The sequence below is a fragment of the Cucurbita pepo genome, chromosome LG06 (genome assembly GCF_002806865.2).
Source record: "Cucurbita pepo subsp. pepo cultivar mu-cu-16 chromosome LG06, ASM280686v2, whole genome shotgun sequence".
Lineage (NCBI taxonomy): Eukaryota > Viridiplantae > Streptophyta > Magnoliopsida > Cucurbitales > Cucurbitaceae > Cucurbita > Cucurbita pepo.
This window is the reverse complement of record NC_036643.1, coordinates 3,316,617-3,331,746: the sequence shown is the minus strand read 5'-3', so window position 1 is coordinate 3,331,746 and position 15,130 is coordinate 3,316,617. Positions and strand designations below refer to the sequence as shown.

General features: G+C 36.5%; 3 protein-coding genes across 3 annotated transcripts; 2 read left to right on the top strand and 1 right to left on the bottom strand.

The window, feature by feature from the left end:
- Positions 1–5,234: 5,234 nt before the first annotated feature.
- Positions 5,235–6,064, top strand: LOC111797160 (VQ motif-containing protein 22-like). Its single transcript, XM_023680089.1, has one exon. The coding sequence runs from the start codon at positions 5,612–5,614 to the stop codon at positions 6,041–6,043; it is 432 nt and encodes a 143-aa protein (XP_023535857.1). The 5' UTR covers positions 5,235–5,611; the 3' UTR covers positions 6,044–6,064.
- A 1,261-nt stretch (positions 6,065–7,325) lies between these two features.
- LOC111797159 (choline-phosphate cytidylyltransferase 2-like) lies at positions 7,326–12,170 on the top strand. The gene is made up of 8 exons (XM_023680088.1): positions 7,326–7,627; positions 8,008–8,121; positions 8,392–8,487; positions 8,724–8,766; positions 8,863–9,018; positions 9,144–9,224; positions 11,304–11,414; positions 11,579–12,170. The coding sequence occupies exons 1-8, from the start codon at positions 7,428–7,430 to the stop codon at positions 11,774–11,776; spliced, it is 999 nt and encodes a 332-aa protein (XP_023535856.1). The 5' UTR covers positions 7,326–7,427; the 3' UTR covers positions 11,777–12,170.
- A 230-nt stretch (positions 12,171–12,400) lies between these two features.
- On the bottom strand, positions 12,401–13,873 carry LOC111796719 (zinc transporter 3-like). Its single transcript, XM_023679460.1, has one exon. The coding sequence runs from the start codon at positions 13,636–13,638 to the stop codon at positions 12,595–12,597; it is 1,044 nt and encodes a 347-aa protein (XP_023535228.1). The 5' UTR covers positions 13,639–13,873; the 3' UTR covers positions 12,401–12,594.
- Positions 13,874–15,130: the final 1,257 nt, after the last annotated feature.

Below are 15,130 nucleotides of genomic sequence, written 5' to 3'. Positions count from 1 at the left end.
TTTTTTTTTTTTTTTTTTTTTTTTTTTTTTTTTTTTTTTTTTTTTTTTTTTTTTTTTTTTTTTTTTCAGAGTTGGATTAGATTATGACTCTATTTTTGAGTTGGTCGAGTTGATCTAATAAAGTTAGCCAATATAGAACTTACTCCCAACAACCCTCTCCTTGAACAAAGTACACTATAAGCCTCCCCTGAGCCTTATGAGGCTCTTGAACAGTCTCTCTTTAATCGAGGCTCGACTTCTTTCTCTGAAGCCCTCAAACAAAGTACACCCATTTTTCGACACTTTAGTCACTTTTTGACCATCGTCGAGGCACACAATCTTTGTTCGATATTTGAGGATTCTATTGTCATGACTAAATTTAGGGTATGACTCTAATACCATGTTAGGAATCACGACTCTCCACAATTGTATGATATTGTATATTTTGAGCGTGAGCTCATCAACTTACAAATTAATTCAAATTTTTTATTTAAAAAAAAAAAAAAAATCAACTCAATTCAAATAGAAAAAAATAATAATAATAAAAAAAAAAGATAAAATGGAATTTAAGCACGTGGGGATTGTCGAAAAAAGTGGGACTAGAATCTTAATAATTTTGATAGAAACGGATGTTGCGGCATGGGGCCCACCTACTGACTCAGCAATCGATAATTGGAGAATGGGCTGGCCTTTCAATCAAACTCCACTTTTTTTTCTTTTCTTTTTTATCACACATGCTTTAATTTTTTAGTAAAAGTTTAGATAACTATTAATATATATATATATAAAGATGTCGATACGGTGGGGACAGAGATGATGAAGTTTTTCCGTTCCGTTCTCGACTATTCTCCTTCCTTATGAAAAGGGGTAGAGTTAGGAACGAAGCAAAAATCTCTTCTTACTCTCTTCACATTCCTCTTAGGATTCTACGCCGTGTTCGAGGTGGATTTTTGTAGGGTGTCATAATCGTACTCTTGCGATAATGGGACACTGATTGTGTGACACTTGTTATAACTCTTAGCTGTGAGAAATTTGAATATCGCAAACAACGTTGGCATATGCTCGAACCTCGAGTCATGTTTGATAGAAATGTTTTAGAAAATGATCTTATAACAACTTTTATAGCATATAACTCGGATATGAAGAAGTGACAATTAAATTCTTAAAATTTGAGAAATAATTTTAAAGGGTCCTCGTTAATTGACTAAGAGAAAATGAAAATGGAACCTAAATGCTTTGTTGAGTTGGTAAATATATTCGTGGCTACTTCTCTATGGCTATTCATCCTCTCGGGTGATGCTATATCAGGTGTTGAATCTAGATTCTAAGTCCTCGTTTTTAAACTCGTTCTTTCCTTTTGTGCTTTTTGGTACCGACCTCAATTATGGCCTCTTTGATCAAGGGCTCAAGCTTAAGACCCGAGGTTAGCCCGAATTCGTAGATTGGTCTAGCTAAGTTAAACGAACTCACGTGGAGATTCATGGGCTTGGATCAAATTAAGTTCTTAAAATTTGAGAAATAATTTTAAAGGGTATTCATTAATTGACTAAGAGAAAATGAAAATGGGACCTAAATGCTTGGTTGAGTTGGTAAATATACTCGTGGCTACTTCTCTATAGCTATCCGTCCTCTCGGGTGATGCTATATCAGGTGTTGAATCTAGATTTCAAGTCCTCGTCTTTAAATTCGTTCTTTCCTTTTGTGCTTTCTGGTATCGACTTCAATTATGGCCTCTTTGATCAAGGGCTCGAGCTCAAGACCCGAGGTTTGCCCGGATTCGTGGATTGGTTTGGATAAGTTAAAAGGAACCCACATGGGGATTCATGGGCTCGCGTCAAAGTTGGGATTTGGTTCAGACCCAAATGATTAGTGGGTAGGCGCAAGGGAACAACAAATGGTTCAGACCCAATGAAAGCGGCATTTTTCATTTTCCCGTAATTTGATGTCGTGGGATTCTTGTTGGAATAAGAACAGTGAATCGATCAAAGGGAAGGTTTGGGGATGGGAAGGAAAGATTCAGGGATGGGTTTATGAGAGATCGAAGTTTATCTTTGAAGGTAAAGTGGATGCACGGTAGGTGTTTGATAAAATGTCTCAGCCAAGTTTTTGGAATTTTAGAACAGAGAAGATTCCTTCCATGATGGTAATGGCAATGGCGATGGCAATGGCGATGGCGATGGCGATGGCTTAGCGGTGACGATGAGAGGAGCAGGGCGGTGGCGCTAATGGTAGCAGTGGGTTAGTGCTCCCACAACAGATGCTGCTTGTTTTGGCTATGGAAACGTTGTCTACAAAGATGGTAATAACAATTTTCTTAAATCATGGATTTGTGAGTGAATTTCTACGCAGTTGCGTAATATATGAGACTCGACCTTGAGCTGCTGTCGGGTGGTCAAGAAAGGTTAGACGTTCTTAGTGTGAGATCCCACATCGATTGGAGAGGGGAACGATGCCTAACGACTATATGTAACGGGCCAAAACGGATAATATTAAATAGCGGTGAGATGGATTGTTATAAATGGTATTAGAGCTAGACTCCAGCCGGTAGCAGATGCGTTTTAAAACTGTGAGGCTGACGGTGATACTTAATGGGCCAAAATGGACAATATTAGCTAGATGTGGGATTGAACCGTTATAAATAGTATCAGAGCCAGACATTGAGAAGTGAATGAAGCATTTCTTATAAGGGGTGGAAACCTCTCCGTAGCAGATGCGTTTTAAAACTGTGAGGCTGACGGTGATACTTAATGGGCCAAAATGGACAATATTAGCTAGATGTGGGATTGAACTGTTATAAATGGTATCAGAGCCAGACATTGAGCGGTGTGCCAGCTCGCTGGCCCCCAAGGAGAATGGATTGTGAGACTCCACATCAGATGGAGAGGGGAACAAAACATTTCTTACAAGGGGTGGAAACCTCTCCCTAGCAGATGCGCTTTAAAACTATGAGGCTGACGGCGATACGTAACAAGCCAAAACGTACAATATTAGCTAGCGGTGGGATTGGACTGTTATAAATGGTATGAGAGCCAGACAACGGGCAGTGTGTCAGCGAGGACGCTGGGCCCCCAAGGAGGATGGATTGTGAGATTCCACATTGGTTGGAGAGGGGAACGAAACATTTCTTGTAAGGGGTAGAAACCTCTCTCTAGCAAACCCGTTTTAAAACTGTAAGGCTGATAGCGATACGTAACAAGCCAAAACGGTAAGGTTAGCATTTTATTAGAAATCTACCTCAATGCTCATGATAAGAGTATTTTATCGACGTTCATGTTCAATTTTGTTACGAATACTTATATCTATCAATATCAAGTTACCATATTCTAATCAATTTTTAATAAAAGGGTAAGGGTAAAATCGTAAACTTTGATAAAACAAACATCATGAGACATCAACATGATGTCACGTATCCAACGAAGCAATGGACCCGTTCCTAGATTGAACTCGAAAAGTCACCTAATACCTAGCGGTCTCGAACAAATTATCCAAATTAAACTATACTTCTTCCCTAAGTGAGACTAATTTGTCTAACCAAATGTAGAAAGTTTGAATCCATTTATCAACAACAAACCACTCCCTATCTGGTTTTTAATAGAAATTATATTGAAAAATGAAATTTGTTCGGGAAACTATTATCTTTAAAATATATATATAAAAAATATGAAGAAAAAAAATTCTCAAAAGGGTCGGATCCCAACAAAAAAAAAATTGAAGAATTTTACGGGAATGGAGGGAATGGAGAACCGATGCCCGAATCGTTCCATAATCATTGGTTCGTCTTCTACTACGCTTGTTCGGTCAAATTTCTTGACCATTTTTTTAAAATAATAATTTCCTTAACATTTTAAGATTTGGGTTTATATTGTTTTAATTTTTAAAAGTAATTAAAATGATTAAACCACTAATCTCACTTAGCTATGCATTAATTGGGTGATTAGTGGTAAGAGATGTGATTAAGAAGTGATTGGGTGTGAAAACCAGAGGTGTTGTGTGGTTTTGCAGAACCGGTTTTGTAGAACCGCAGCGGTTTTGGTCAAAGAAAAAATGAAGCCTAATTTTGTGGAAATTTCCACCCATGTCCCTTCATTTAATTCCATGTTTTTTTTTTTTATTTATTTTTAATTATTATTTATTTTTAAAATCATCTCTAAATTTTTAATTTTTACATTTTTATTATTACATAATTTTTATTTAATCCAAAGATTTTTTTTTAATTTTTTTAATATATTGTTATAAACTTTCAAAAATAATATTAATATATTAATATTTTTAATTAATTTTAATGTAAGCATTAATGAAAATTTTAAAAGTATAAAATTTATCAAATAAAAATTATATTACAATTCACTGGAAGGTAATATTTTAAAATATAAGGATTAAAATCAAAATCGTATTATTTTATTTTTATTTTTTGTTCTTATGGACTCTTTTTCGTTTTTTTTCTTCTTCTTAGTCTTATCGAAGCGGTGAAGAAGATTGATGGAGAAAGCGTCCACATGCATAGTGTCACGGTCAAATGCTTAATGTCAATTGCCGCCCATATATTAAGGTTGTATCTGATTTCGTTTGGTTCGGTTTGATTCTAAAGTACCAATTTAGTCTCTCCATTTTTAGATCTACGTTTATTAAGTGTCGAAATTTAGTGTTTAATAGCTTTTTAACTTTTTAATGAATACCAAAATTTGATTGTTTGACATCTTGGTAGGGGTGTTTGATTGACGGGCCAATCCAACCAACTCAAACCATCCAAGTTGGGTTGGGTTAGATTTTTTTTTGAAGCCTGAGTTGGATTGAATTTTTTTTAAAATTGAACGTTTAGGTCCGTTAGCAAGTAGCTATTTTTTTAATCGGGTCAAACCGACCAACCCGGAAATAGGATTACAATCCAACACTATCTTACTTTTAAGATTATTATGAAAGATAAAAAAATATTTGACATTTGTAACCGATGTTAGTAATAGTTATTTACTTGTGAATGTTTGATTCGTTATTGATATGATATGTATCAGGGATAAGTAAGATTTTTAAAAATAATTAAAAAAATAACCTGACAACCCGACCCAACCCAAGAATAGAGGGTTGAGTAGGGGTATGAACTCTATTCGAGTTGCTAGAATCACTAGCTCAACCATTTTTACATGCTTTCATCCTAGTCAGTGTTTACCATTTCACGTGGGTCAATAATGAGTATATGATCGTTCACTAAAATCATGTCTACACTCGCTACAGCTAAAATGTCCTAAATGTACTATAGGAGGATACGACTTGTTGTCACTTCTTTCTAGAGTTATATGCTATTTCAGCCGTGATATTCCTTAATTTGCTTATAGTCTTCAAACCGTTTTCAAATATATTTGCTCGTGCAGATTTGTTAAACCTTTTCGATGTTCGAATCTCTCATGGTTGACTTGTTCGTTTGATTAAAATAAGTGTTACACAATCGCTATCCCGATACAGACAAGAAGGTTGAATATGACATTAAAAGGAGCATTGAATGGCAGCAGGTTTCCAGGAAGCACGCAGCAGTCCACAGTCCACACCAGCAGCCCCACGTGCCACTCTCACGTGACATCCCTCCTCTTATTTATCTCCTCCAACCCACACTCTTCTAACTCCTCCACTTTCTTCCCAAATGGCTCATCAATGGCTCCCCGATTCCACCCTTGTCCCCGCCGCCACCACCCCGCCGCCCTCATCCGATGGGGTCCGTGTCGCCAAGCCCGTCCGGAAGCGCTCCAGAGCCTCTAGACGAACCCCAACCACTTTACTCAACACCGACGCTGCCAATTTCCGAGCCATGGTCCAGCAATTCACTGGCGGCCCTTCCCATACCCTCCACAATTTCGCCGCATTCGACCCAACTCCCGCCGCCTACCATCTCCAACAACCGCCGTATCTCTTCCCCTTCCAAAACCACCCTCCGCCGCACCAACCGCCCTTCATGTTCTCCGCCGGTGAGGGGCTTTTTCACGAGGGGTCGAGGAGTAATAATAATAGTAATGTTGATTACATGGGGCTGTATGATGGGTCCTCCCTGACGGCTCAGAATCATCGCCCGGCGTAACTCCGGCACGGCGGCGGGATTCGACGGNTTTTTTTTTTTTTTTTTTTTTTTTTTTTTTTTTTTTTTTTTTTTGGAGTGGAGCGTAAAAGAAGAAGTTAGGCACCGAAGTCGTCGATGAGATTTTTTTTATATATTTTGACCATAGTGTGTATGTGTCGGAAAGTTGGTGCGAGCGGCACGTCTCTTCTTCACACGTGTGAACTCTTTTCTTTTTCTTTTTTCTTTTTTTTTCTTTTTGAGTACCACGTGTGTACTCTCTCTAATCGCCACGTGACCGTATGAATGCCGTGTTTGGAACTACTTGTTAATTATAAACGTTATTATTATTATTATTATTATTATTTTTTATAATATTAAATATATATATATATATTCAATTATAAATATTGACGTTTAATTTTTAATATTGTGTTAAAATATATTTAAAAGAATTTTAAAAAAATAAGTTATTAGTAATAATTACATTTAATGAATAAATAACATGTGCCACAAGATTTTTATTCAAATTTGTGAATTGTCGCAAATTCATTTTATTATTACGAGTCGACTATTAATTTAATGAAATTGAAATATGAACTATTTAATAAATTAAGCATTTTAATAAGTAATATTCGACCCAATTTTAAAAGTTTAAATTTAATCGCTTGTTTTTTAAAAACAATTATATTCTTACGTAAGTAAATAACATATTAGCGTCGGTTACAAACGCTAATTATTCTTAATTTTTATAATAATTTTAAAAGTATGATAGAGTATGGTTAAGTTGGGTTGACGGATAAAAAAATGTCAACTCAATAGGATGCGGTATAATTTGAGTTGGATAAATCGAATTGGTCGAGTTTTGAGGTAATTCAAACAAGGACGCTAGACTCCGAGGGGGGTGGATTGTGAAATCCCACCTCGATTAGAGAGAAAGACAAAAACTGAAATATTTCCTTAGTAAACGTATTTTAAAATTGTGATATTACTTATTGTTACAAATGGTATTAGAGCCAGACACTGATGAATATGCTAATAAGGACGCTGGCTCCCGTGGGAGGTGGATTGTTAGAAGCTACATTGATTTGAGAGAGAAAATAAATATTCATTATAAGGGTGTGGAACTGAGCTGTGTGTCACCCAAAAAATAAAGTGAATTTTTTTTTTATTGTGAGATAAAAATTGGAAAAAAAAAAAAAATGGAAGAATAAAAAAAGAAAACAAAGAAATAGGGAGCGAAAATGTCGCGTTGTCGGACGTGCACGCCATATAAGGAGAGTCGAAAAAAAAGAAAAAAGAAAATAAAAAAAAAAAAAATAAGGGAGAAGAAACGCACAACAAAAGTCTGACCGAAGGAGAGGAATGAGAGCAACAGAGAAGAGGAGGAGATTGTAAGGCAATTCGAATGGCGGAGGTGAATCCCGGCGAATCCACCACCACTACTACCACTATCACCACCACCACCACCACCACCACTGTCAACGGTTCTCAAAACCATTCGAATTCCGATCAGCCAACGGACCGTCCAGTTCGAGTCTACGCTGATGGGATCTACGATCTCTTCCATTTTGGTCACGCTCGCTCTCTTGAGCAAGCCAAGAAATCGTCCGTTTCATCTTCCATTTTCTTTTCCTTCAGCTTAATTTCTCTTCCTTTTGTTTGTTTATTCATGCTGTGGTGCATTTTTGACTGATCGTTTACGGGGTGGTTTTTACGGTTTCTGATTCTCTTCGATTTAAGCAATTTAGTTCCTCTGTGTTCCCTGGTCCGTAGAAATTGTTGTTTTCTCCTCATTACGAGTTTTCTTCTGATGCATTAGACTGCGTGATTGTTCATACTTAAAGGTTTGTTAACTTGCTGTTACTTGTCCGTGATCTTCTATTGCATCACTTTTTAGTGTTCAGCCTGTTCTTTTGCATTATCTTTAGGAGAATTAATTTGTTTAATTGACGAGCTGTGCATATTACTTTTTCTTGTAATTTCAGGTTCCCGAATACCTATCTGCTAGTTGGATGTTGTAATGATGAGACGACCCACAAGTTTAAAGGGAAAACTGTTATGACTGAAGCTGAACGATATGAATCTCTTCGCCATTGCAAGTATGACTTCTTGCTATTACCTGAGTTTTGGATCTTTAAATTTTGCAATAAATTGCTGTGCATTTGATTCATACAACCGCCAGTTAGGAGGCGCGTACGAATCCTTTCAATACAACTGTAGCTATGATGGATGAAAATTGAATTCGCAATGCATCAATATCTGCACATACTTATAGATTTAATTATGAACGTGGATTCAGTAATAGTCGCATGGATTCTTGAACATGGTTTTATTTAATTTGCTCCTTTTTTCCCCTTCCTTTTCCATAGGTGGGTGGATGAAGTGATTCCTGATGCACCTTGGGTGATCTCTCAAGAATTTATTGACAAGCACAACATTGACTATGTGGCCCATGATTCTCTTCCGTAAGGATATTATATACTTATCTAAGTGAATCACGAGGGTTTAACTATGAGCATTGGGGTTTATTTCCTTTTTCCCATTTATCTGTGCCTCTACCCATCTAATTGATATATACTGGATGGTAAAGTGTACGAGGAAGAGCTCCAATTTGTTTGTTCATTGTGTATCTATCCATTCATATTGAACTTATAAATGGCCTATGTCATCTTGTAACTGTATTTTTTCTTTCTTTATATAGTTATGCCGATGCTAGTGGAGCCGGGAAGGATGTTTATGAATTTGTAAGTTCAGAAGATGGGTATATCCATTTGATCAGATTAGTGGTTAGGTATCAGCCATCGCATATGGTTTCATAAACGGGAACTTTTCCTTTGTAGGTTAAAAAGATTGGAAAGTTCAAGGAAACAAAAAGGACAGATGGAATATCAACTTCAGACATTATCATGAGGATTGTTAAAGATTATAATCAGTATGTGCTGCGCAATTTAGACCGTGGTTATTCAAGGAAAGAGCTTGGAGTCAGCTTTGTGAAGGCATGATATGCATCTAGATTTACCTATTTTACTCGGAGAGTACTTATCTTGCTAGTCATCCAGGGTATATTATATTGATTTTGCTGCTTAACAAGCAACTAAATGTTGTTGTCTACAATTATCAGGAAAAGAGGCTTAGAGTAAATATGAGATTGAAGAAATTACAGGAGAAAGTTAAGGAACATCAAGAAAAAGTGGGAGAAAAGGTACTCATATCTCATACTTTAATAATAGGCCTATGGATGCAGTTGTAGGAAGCCAGAGATTATATTGTCCGCTTAATCATTCCTCTTATTTTAAATGATGCGATAGTTGTATGTGCACCTTAGGTGTTGCAATATCTTCATGAGATAGCAGGCCAATTTTATTCTTGAAACATTTTTACTAGCTTTTTTCTAAAGGTGTGTCTTATCTTATGTTTGGTGTATTTCTGTTACGACCTGTTAATTAAACATAAGTATCTGGGAAAAAGGTAGAGATCTTCACATTGGAGAAAGCCGAATCTGTTATATTTTAGTCTGTGTATCACGTCTTTATTGGATAAACTTCATATTTATAGAATTTTGTTTTAAATATAATTAGGGGTGTGCATTGTGTACTCTTGGTTATACTTTTGGCACCTTGCCTGGCACTTCGCAAGGCATCCCACTCACATGTGCTATCTTAGTGAGGTTCTTAAGGTTATTATGGTTATCATTATTATTTGGAACATATATCTATATGTCCTCGCCTACAAACTCTAAGCTTTTTCTTTATAATTAGATTTTTTTTTTTCTCTTACTGATATATCAACCTTCTACTTGCATTTGATGAAGTAGAAACTTATTCATATAAAAAAGATATTCATTTGCTGAAAATATTACTATGTACACCTTCCTGTATATAGTCCGTGCCTTACCTTGAGCCTAAAAAATACAATATCGTAAATTTTCTCAATTTATTTCTTATCTCCTCAGAGCTTTGCTCGCTGTTCACTGTGTCAGTTGCTACATTTTGGTTTTTGTCAATCCTTCAACTTTAAAAAGCATATGACAAGTTCTTATTATGATAATTTTGTGTCTAATAAATCTTTAAATTTTAGATGTGTCTAATAAATCCACGAACTTTTAGTTGTGCCTAAAAGGTCATGTCACGATATTAAATTGAACATCTAATAGAACCTTAAACTTTCAATTTTGTTTATAATAGATCTGTGAATTTTAAATGTCGAATAGGTTAATGACCTATTAGACACAATTGAAAGTTCAAACATTTATTAAACACTATATTGAAAGTTTAAGGATCTATTAAACACAAAATATAAAAACTTGAAAGTTTTAGATTAGGCTTGTACTTTAACCTTATTATTGAGCTATCTATCATTTAGAAGATATGCTTACTTGAATTAAAACAGGGAAAAATGACTTGCAAGTATATATTCCTTTGGTTTTTTATTTCTTGGGGACTTATTCTTAAAACATGATTGGTTCCATATATAAACATTGTTTTTTATGATATGGTCTTTTAGAAGAGGATTGTAATCGTACATTCATGGAGTTGAATTTATGGTAAGAAAGTTTAATTTTGTGTCAGCTTACTTCCATGCAGGTATTATTACCCTACTTTTTAATATTTTGCTTTAGATATATTCTAATTCCGAGTTAGCTGGAAATAACTATAATATTTCTTTTAATAACTATCCTTCTTTTGTGGTTCTTTTTTGAAGCACTTAAAAAATTCTATAGGCATGCCTAAAGATACTTGTGTATAAGTATGCAACCTAGTATTTAAGTAACAGAGTGTATATGGATACCTGACTTTTGAGATCAGGATTTTGGAAAAACTGGGTAGTTGATATGTACCTCACCTAATATAACAAGTTGATTACCTTTTTTTTTTTTTTTTTGAAATATATTAGATTCTACATTTCATGCAGCATGTAATTCTTCCATTTAATGGGGGTTTCCATGCATTTTCTAGGGTGAAGTTTTTGTTGCATATTTTGCAATTTGTTGTTCCTTCTCGCTCAGTCTGGGGAGCTTTTGTTGGGTGCAGTATGAGCACTGCATCTAAGTTTAAAATGGAAGATTCCTGATAAAACGATGTTGCAACAGAAAATCTGCACCATACAATTTGTTATTGTCCGTGCTTCATATTTCTAATCATTGTTCTTCACTTACTAGATCATGTCTCATGTGCTAGGATCCTCATCTGCGCATTGAAGTGGAAAAAGCTTTTTGTTCTTAAGTGCTTGCCAGGTCTTTATATTCTTTTGTTGTTGAGAATACTTGTTCTTGATTTTGCAGATTCAAACAGTTGCAAAAACTGCCGGTATGCACAGGAATGAGTGGGTGGAAAATGCTGATCGTTGGGTCGCTGGATTTCTAGAGATGTTTGAAGAAGGTTGTCATAAAATGGTAAGTTAACGCACGAATTACCCCTTTTGCATTTACGCAGTTAAATTTGACATAGATAACAACGACACGACGAAACCACACAAACATAAGTTTTGGTGAATCTTGAACTAGAATTATTAATGGGTTGTGCACGATTGTATCTGAACAATCATCGGTCGGTTTAGGGCACGGCCATCCGAGATCGAATTCAAGAGCGGTTGATGGGGGCGCAGCAGCAAAAATATCTATCAAATGGCAAGGACAGTGACTACTCAGACCTTGATGAAGAATATTATTACGACGATGAAGACAATGAAGAATATTACGACGATGACGACGATGACTTCTATGAAGAATTTGAGAAAGATGAAAAGAAAAGGTAAACACGGCTTTACGTCGAGTTTGAATGCGTGTGGTCGCATGCATAGTTTGGTACTTGTTCGTGGATTCTACAGTATATTGCTTTGCCTGCTATATTGATTAGTTGCAGATGGTAAAATATAATGGTAAAATATAACTGCTAGTAGTTGCCAAAGCCCAAAAAAAAAGAAAAAAGGGCAGTTGGTGGTAAGCTCAGGAACCATTTCTTTTACATGACCCCTTAAGATATATGTTTTTTGTGCATATGATGGATCAAAATTTTGCTTGGAAGATTGTAAAACAGGTTGACATGAAAGGCCTTTTTTGGTTTCATTGTAACTCTAAGTTTGAACTTTTTGGCTCTCTTGTTTGTAGGTCAAATGTAAGAGTGTGATGAATATGGTTTGACATTATATATTTTTCATTTTTTTTTTTAATTTTTATTTTATTTTTTAAATGGCAAACTCGAGATCGTTCCATGTGTCGAACAATGTGATCATGTGATCAAGTAAGCTTATTAGCTGAGCCAGGTTTTAAGTTCCCAAAATTGGGATGACAAAATGCTAAATATAAATAAATAAGACAAAAAAAACCTTTTTTTTCCAAGTCTTAAAAGAGCTTATATATACACATTTTTATATTGTATATATATAAGATAAACACCGACTTTATAACTTCATATTGAACAACTCTACACTGCACATCAAGCTCTCTAAATTGCAGACTAAATAACACGAGACTTATAGCGTGTCGAACGCTGTTTGTTCTATACTAGGATGCTTGAAGTCGTATGTTCTTACAGTACTTGAAATGATTCTGGGTGGGAGATTGGTATGAGTTTTCAAGCCCATATGGCAAGTAAAGACATCAAAGCAGCACCAAGAATAAGAGCAACATTGGCAAAGAATTGAAGCTTTGCATTGCTCTGCATTCTAAGGCTCATAAAATCAGCAGCCAGAAAGTCCACAAGAGCCATATACATTAAGATACCAGCGGAGGCTGCATTCAGAATCCCCTCAACTATGAGTGCTTTTGGGCTATCCTCGTCGTAGCTGTTGGTTACTCCAATGCCTATTGCTATCCCAATTGGCGTTGTGAGGCAGAAGAAAACTGCCATTATCACCGCTGCCCTGGTTCTGAGCTTTGCCTGGGCGATGCATCCTCCGAGGCCCATACCTTCAAATAACTGATGAAAAGTGATGGCCGCCACAAGAGGTTTTATTGTACTTGGAGTCTCAGAAACACCCATACCAATCCCTATAATTACCGAATGTACCACAATTCCAAGCTCTAGTACCTGAGAGATCACCCGGTGCCGGAGAATCTCCGTGGATGATCCGACGACTTTGGCAGAGGCATGAGCGTGACATGCAGGATGCATCTCTCCATCGCCGTCCGTCTCAGGCTGAGGCTTATTCAGATTCAGTCGAGTGAAATAAGAACTGGCACCGGCGTCCACCATCAAAGTGGCAATGGCAGCCACCATAGACACCAAGCCGGTGAACGGAAACTTCGCCCAAGGATTCTGTTTCAGTTTCGGCGACGTCAGATTCTCGTAGGCATCAGGAAGGACGTGGATGAATCCGGTGGCCAATATGACACCAGCCGCGAAGGCTTTAACGACAAAGAAAATATCCTTGTCCGGACTCAAGGCCGGCAATGCCCTCCCGAGTAAGGGAATAAACACCCCAAGGATTCCAGCGAGAAGAATCGTAGCTATGGCGACGATTTTGTATTTGAGGGCTAGGGTTTTGTTTCGAACGCCTCCGTCTTCTTCTTCTTCTTGTTCAGGACATTGGCAGCCTGCAGCAATCACAGAAGGAACAAGTAGAAGAAACAGAACGAGAAAAGCGGGAAGAAGACGGTGAAGCTTGAAGTCCGCCATTGCAATGGTGAATGGGAGCAATTTCGAAACTGAGTGAAAGAAACGCAGACATTTTGGGATTTTAAAGACTGCAATTCGGAAAACAAATTGGCGGTGGAGAAATCATGTCGACATCAAAGTACATAACTGCCCGAAGCGTCGTTGGACTAAAAATTTTTGGAATGTGGACGTTCTGTAATTTTTCTACTTTCCAACTTTGCCCTCGCGGTTACTTGGACTTTAGTCCCTACGTTTGGAAAGAAGAGATGATAGAAGGGACAAAACAGTAAATTAGGAATTTTAAATTTTACGTTTAGTAATAAACTACACATAATTGAACAATAAAATAACTGTAATTATTTAACCAATTTTGATTAAATTTAATATTTATTAAAAAATAGAGAAACTAAAACTAAACGAACCAATAAATTTTAATATAGTATTTATCCAAAATATGTTGATTTATTGAATGTTAACGCTGTAAATATCAATGAACACTATAAATATTAATGGTTGTTAGTCGTGTGTTAGCGGTAGACGCTATATATTGACACTGGAAATATGAACGGAATAACTATTTTGAATAGAATGTTAAGTGTTGTTAGGTGTAAACGCTATATGGATAGAAATAAGCAACAGGTATTTGATGGTCACCAATGGAAGAGCAGATATAGCAAGCTAGAAGCAATTAGAATAAAGCATAAGCCCTTGCTTCTTTTCTTTTCCCCTCATATTTAGCAATTTGGTATCCCAATTTGGGAAGACAGTACACATTATTTATTACTTAATAGACAAACCTGCCTCACATACGCTTACTTAATCACATGAACGACACATGGCACGATCTCGAGCTTGCCATTTAAAAAATAAAAATAAAAAATAAAAATTTAGGGAATGATCGTCGGTTTATAATCAAGAAATACTATGTTCTTTGGTACGAGACCTTTTGGGGAAGCCCAAAGCAAAGCCATGATAGCTTATGCTCAAAGTGAACAATATCATACCATTGTGGAGAGTCGTGTTCATCTAACATAGTATCAGAGTCATGCCATTAGAATCCTCAAATGTCGAACAAAGTATTGTGAGCCTCGAAAACAGTCAAAAAGTGACTAAAGTATCAAACAAAGGGTGTACTTTGTTTGAAAACTCCAAAAGAATAAAAAAAATGAGTCCAGCTTCGATTAAGGGAAGGCGTACTTTGTTCGAGAGGAGGTGTTGGATGAAAATCTCACATCGGCTAAATTAGGGAATGATCATGGATTTATAACCAAGGAATACTATCTCAATTGGTACAAGGCTTTTTGGGTAAGCCCAAAGAAAAGCCATAAGAGCATATGCTCAAAGTCGTGTTCATCTAATAGTTTTCATACCTGCCCCACAAATGGATCACCTTGCTTCCACAGTAGAAATGGCCAATGTTCTCGTCACTCGAGATCCCGTCTCTCTGTCACAGTGCTCGTCATGAAGCTGCCCTACGATCTCAAGGTTGCTGAATGTATCGACTCACTTTCTG

What these genes read in the sequence shown, in the direction of transcription:
- LOC111797159 (XM_023680088.1), top strand. Translation starts at nt 7,428, where the DNA reads ATGGCGGAGGTGAATCCCGGCGAATCCACCACCACTACTACCACTATC. An exon ending in GAATCTCTTCGCCATTGCAA is followed by an intron (nt 8,122 to 8,391) that starts GTATGACTTCTT and finishes CCTTTTCCATAG; the next exon opens with GTGGGTGGATGAAGTGATTC. An exon ending in AAGAAGGTTGTCATAAAATG is followed by an intron (nt 11,415 to 11,578) that starts GTAAGTTAACGC and finishes CGGTCGGTTTAG; the next exon opens with GGCACGGCCATCCGAGATCG.
- LOC111797160 (XM_023680089.1), top strand. Translation starts at nt 5,612, where the DNA reads ATGGCTCATCAATGGCTCCCCGATTCCACCCTTGTCCCCGCCGCCACC.
- LOC111796719 (XM_023679460.1), bottom strand. Translation starts at nt 13,638, where the DNA reads ATGGCGGACTTCAAGCTTCACCGTCTTCTTCCCGCTTTTCTCGTTCTG.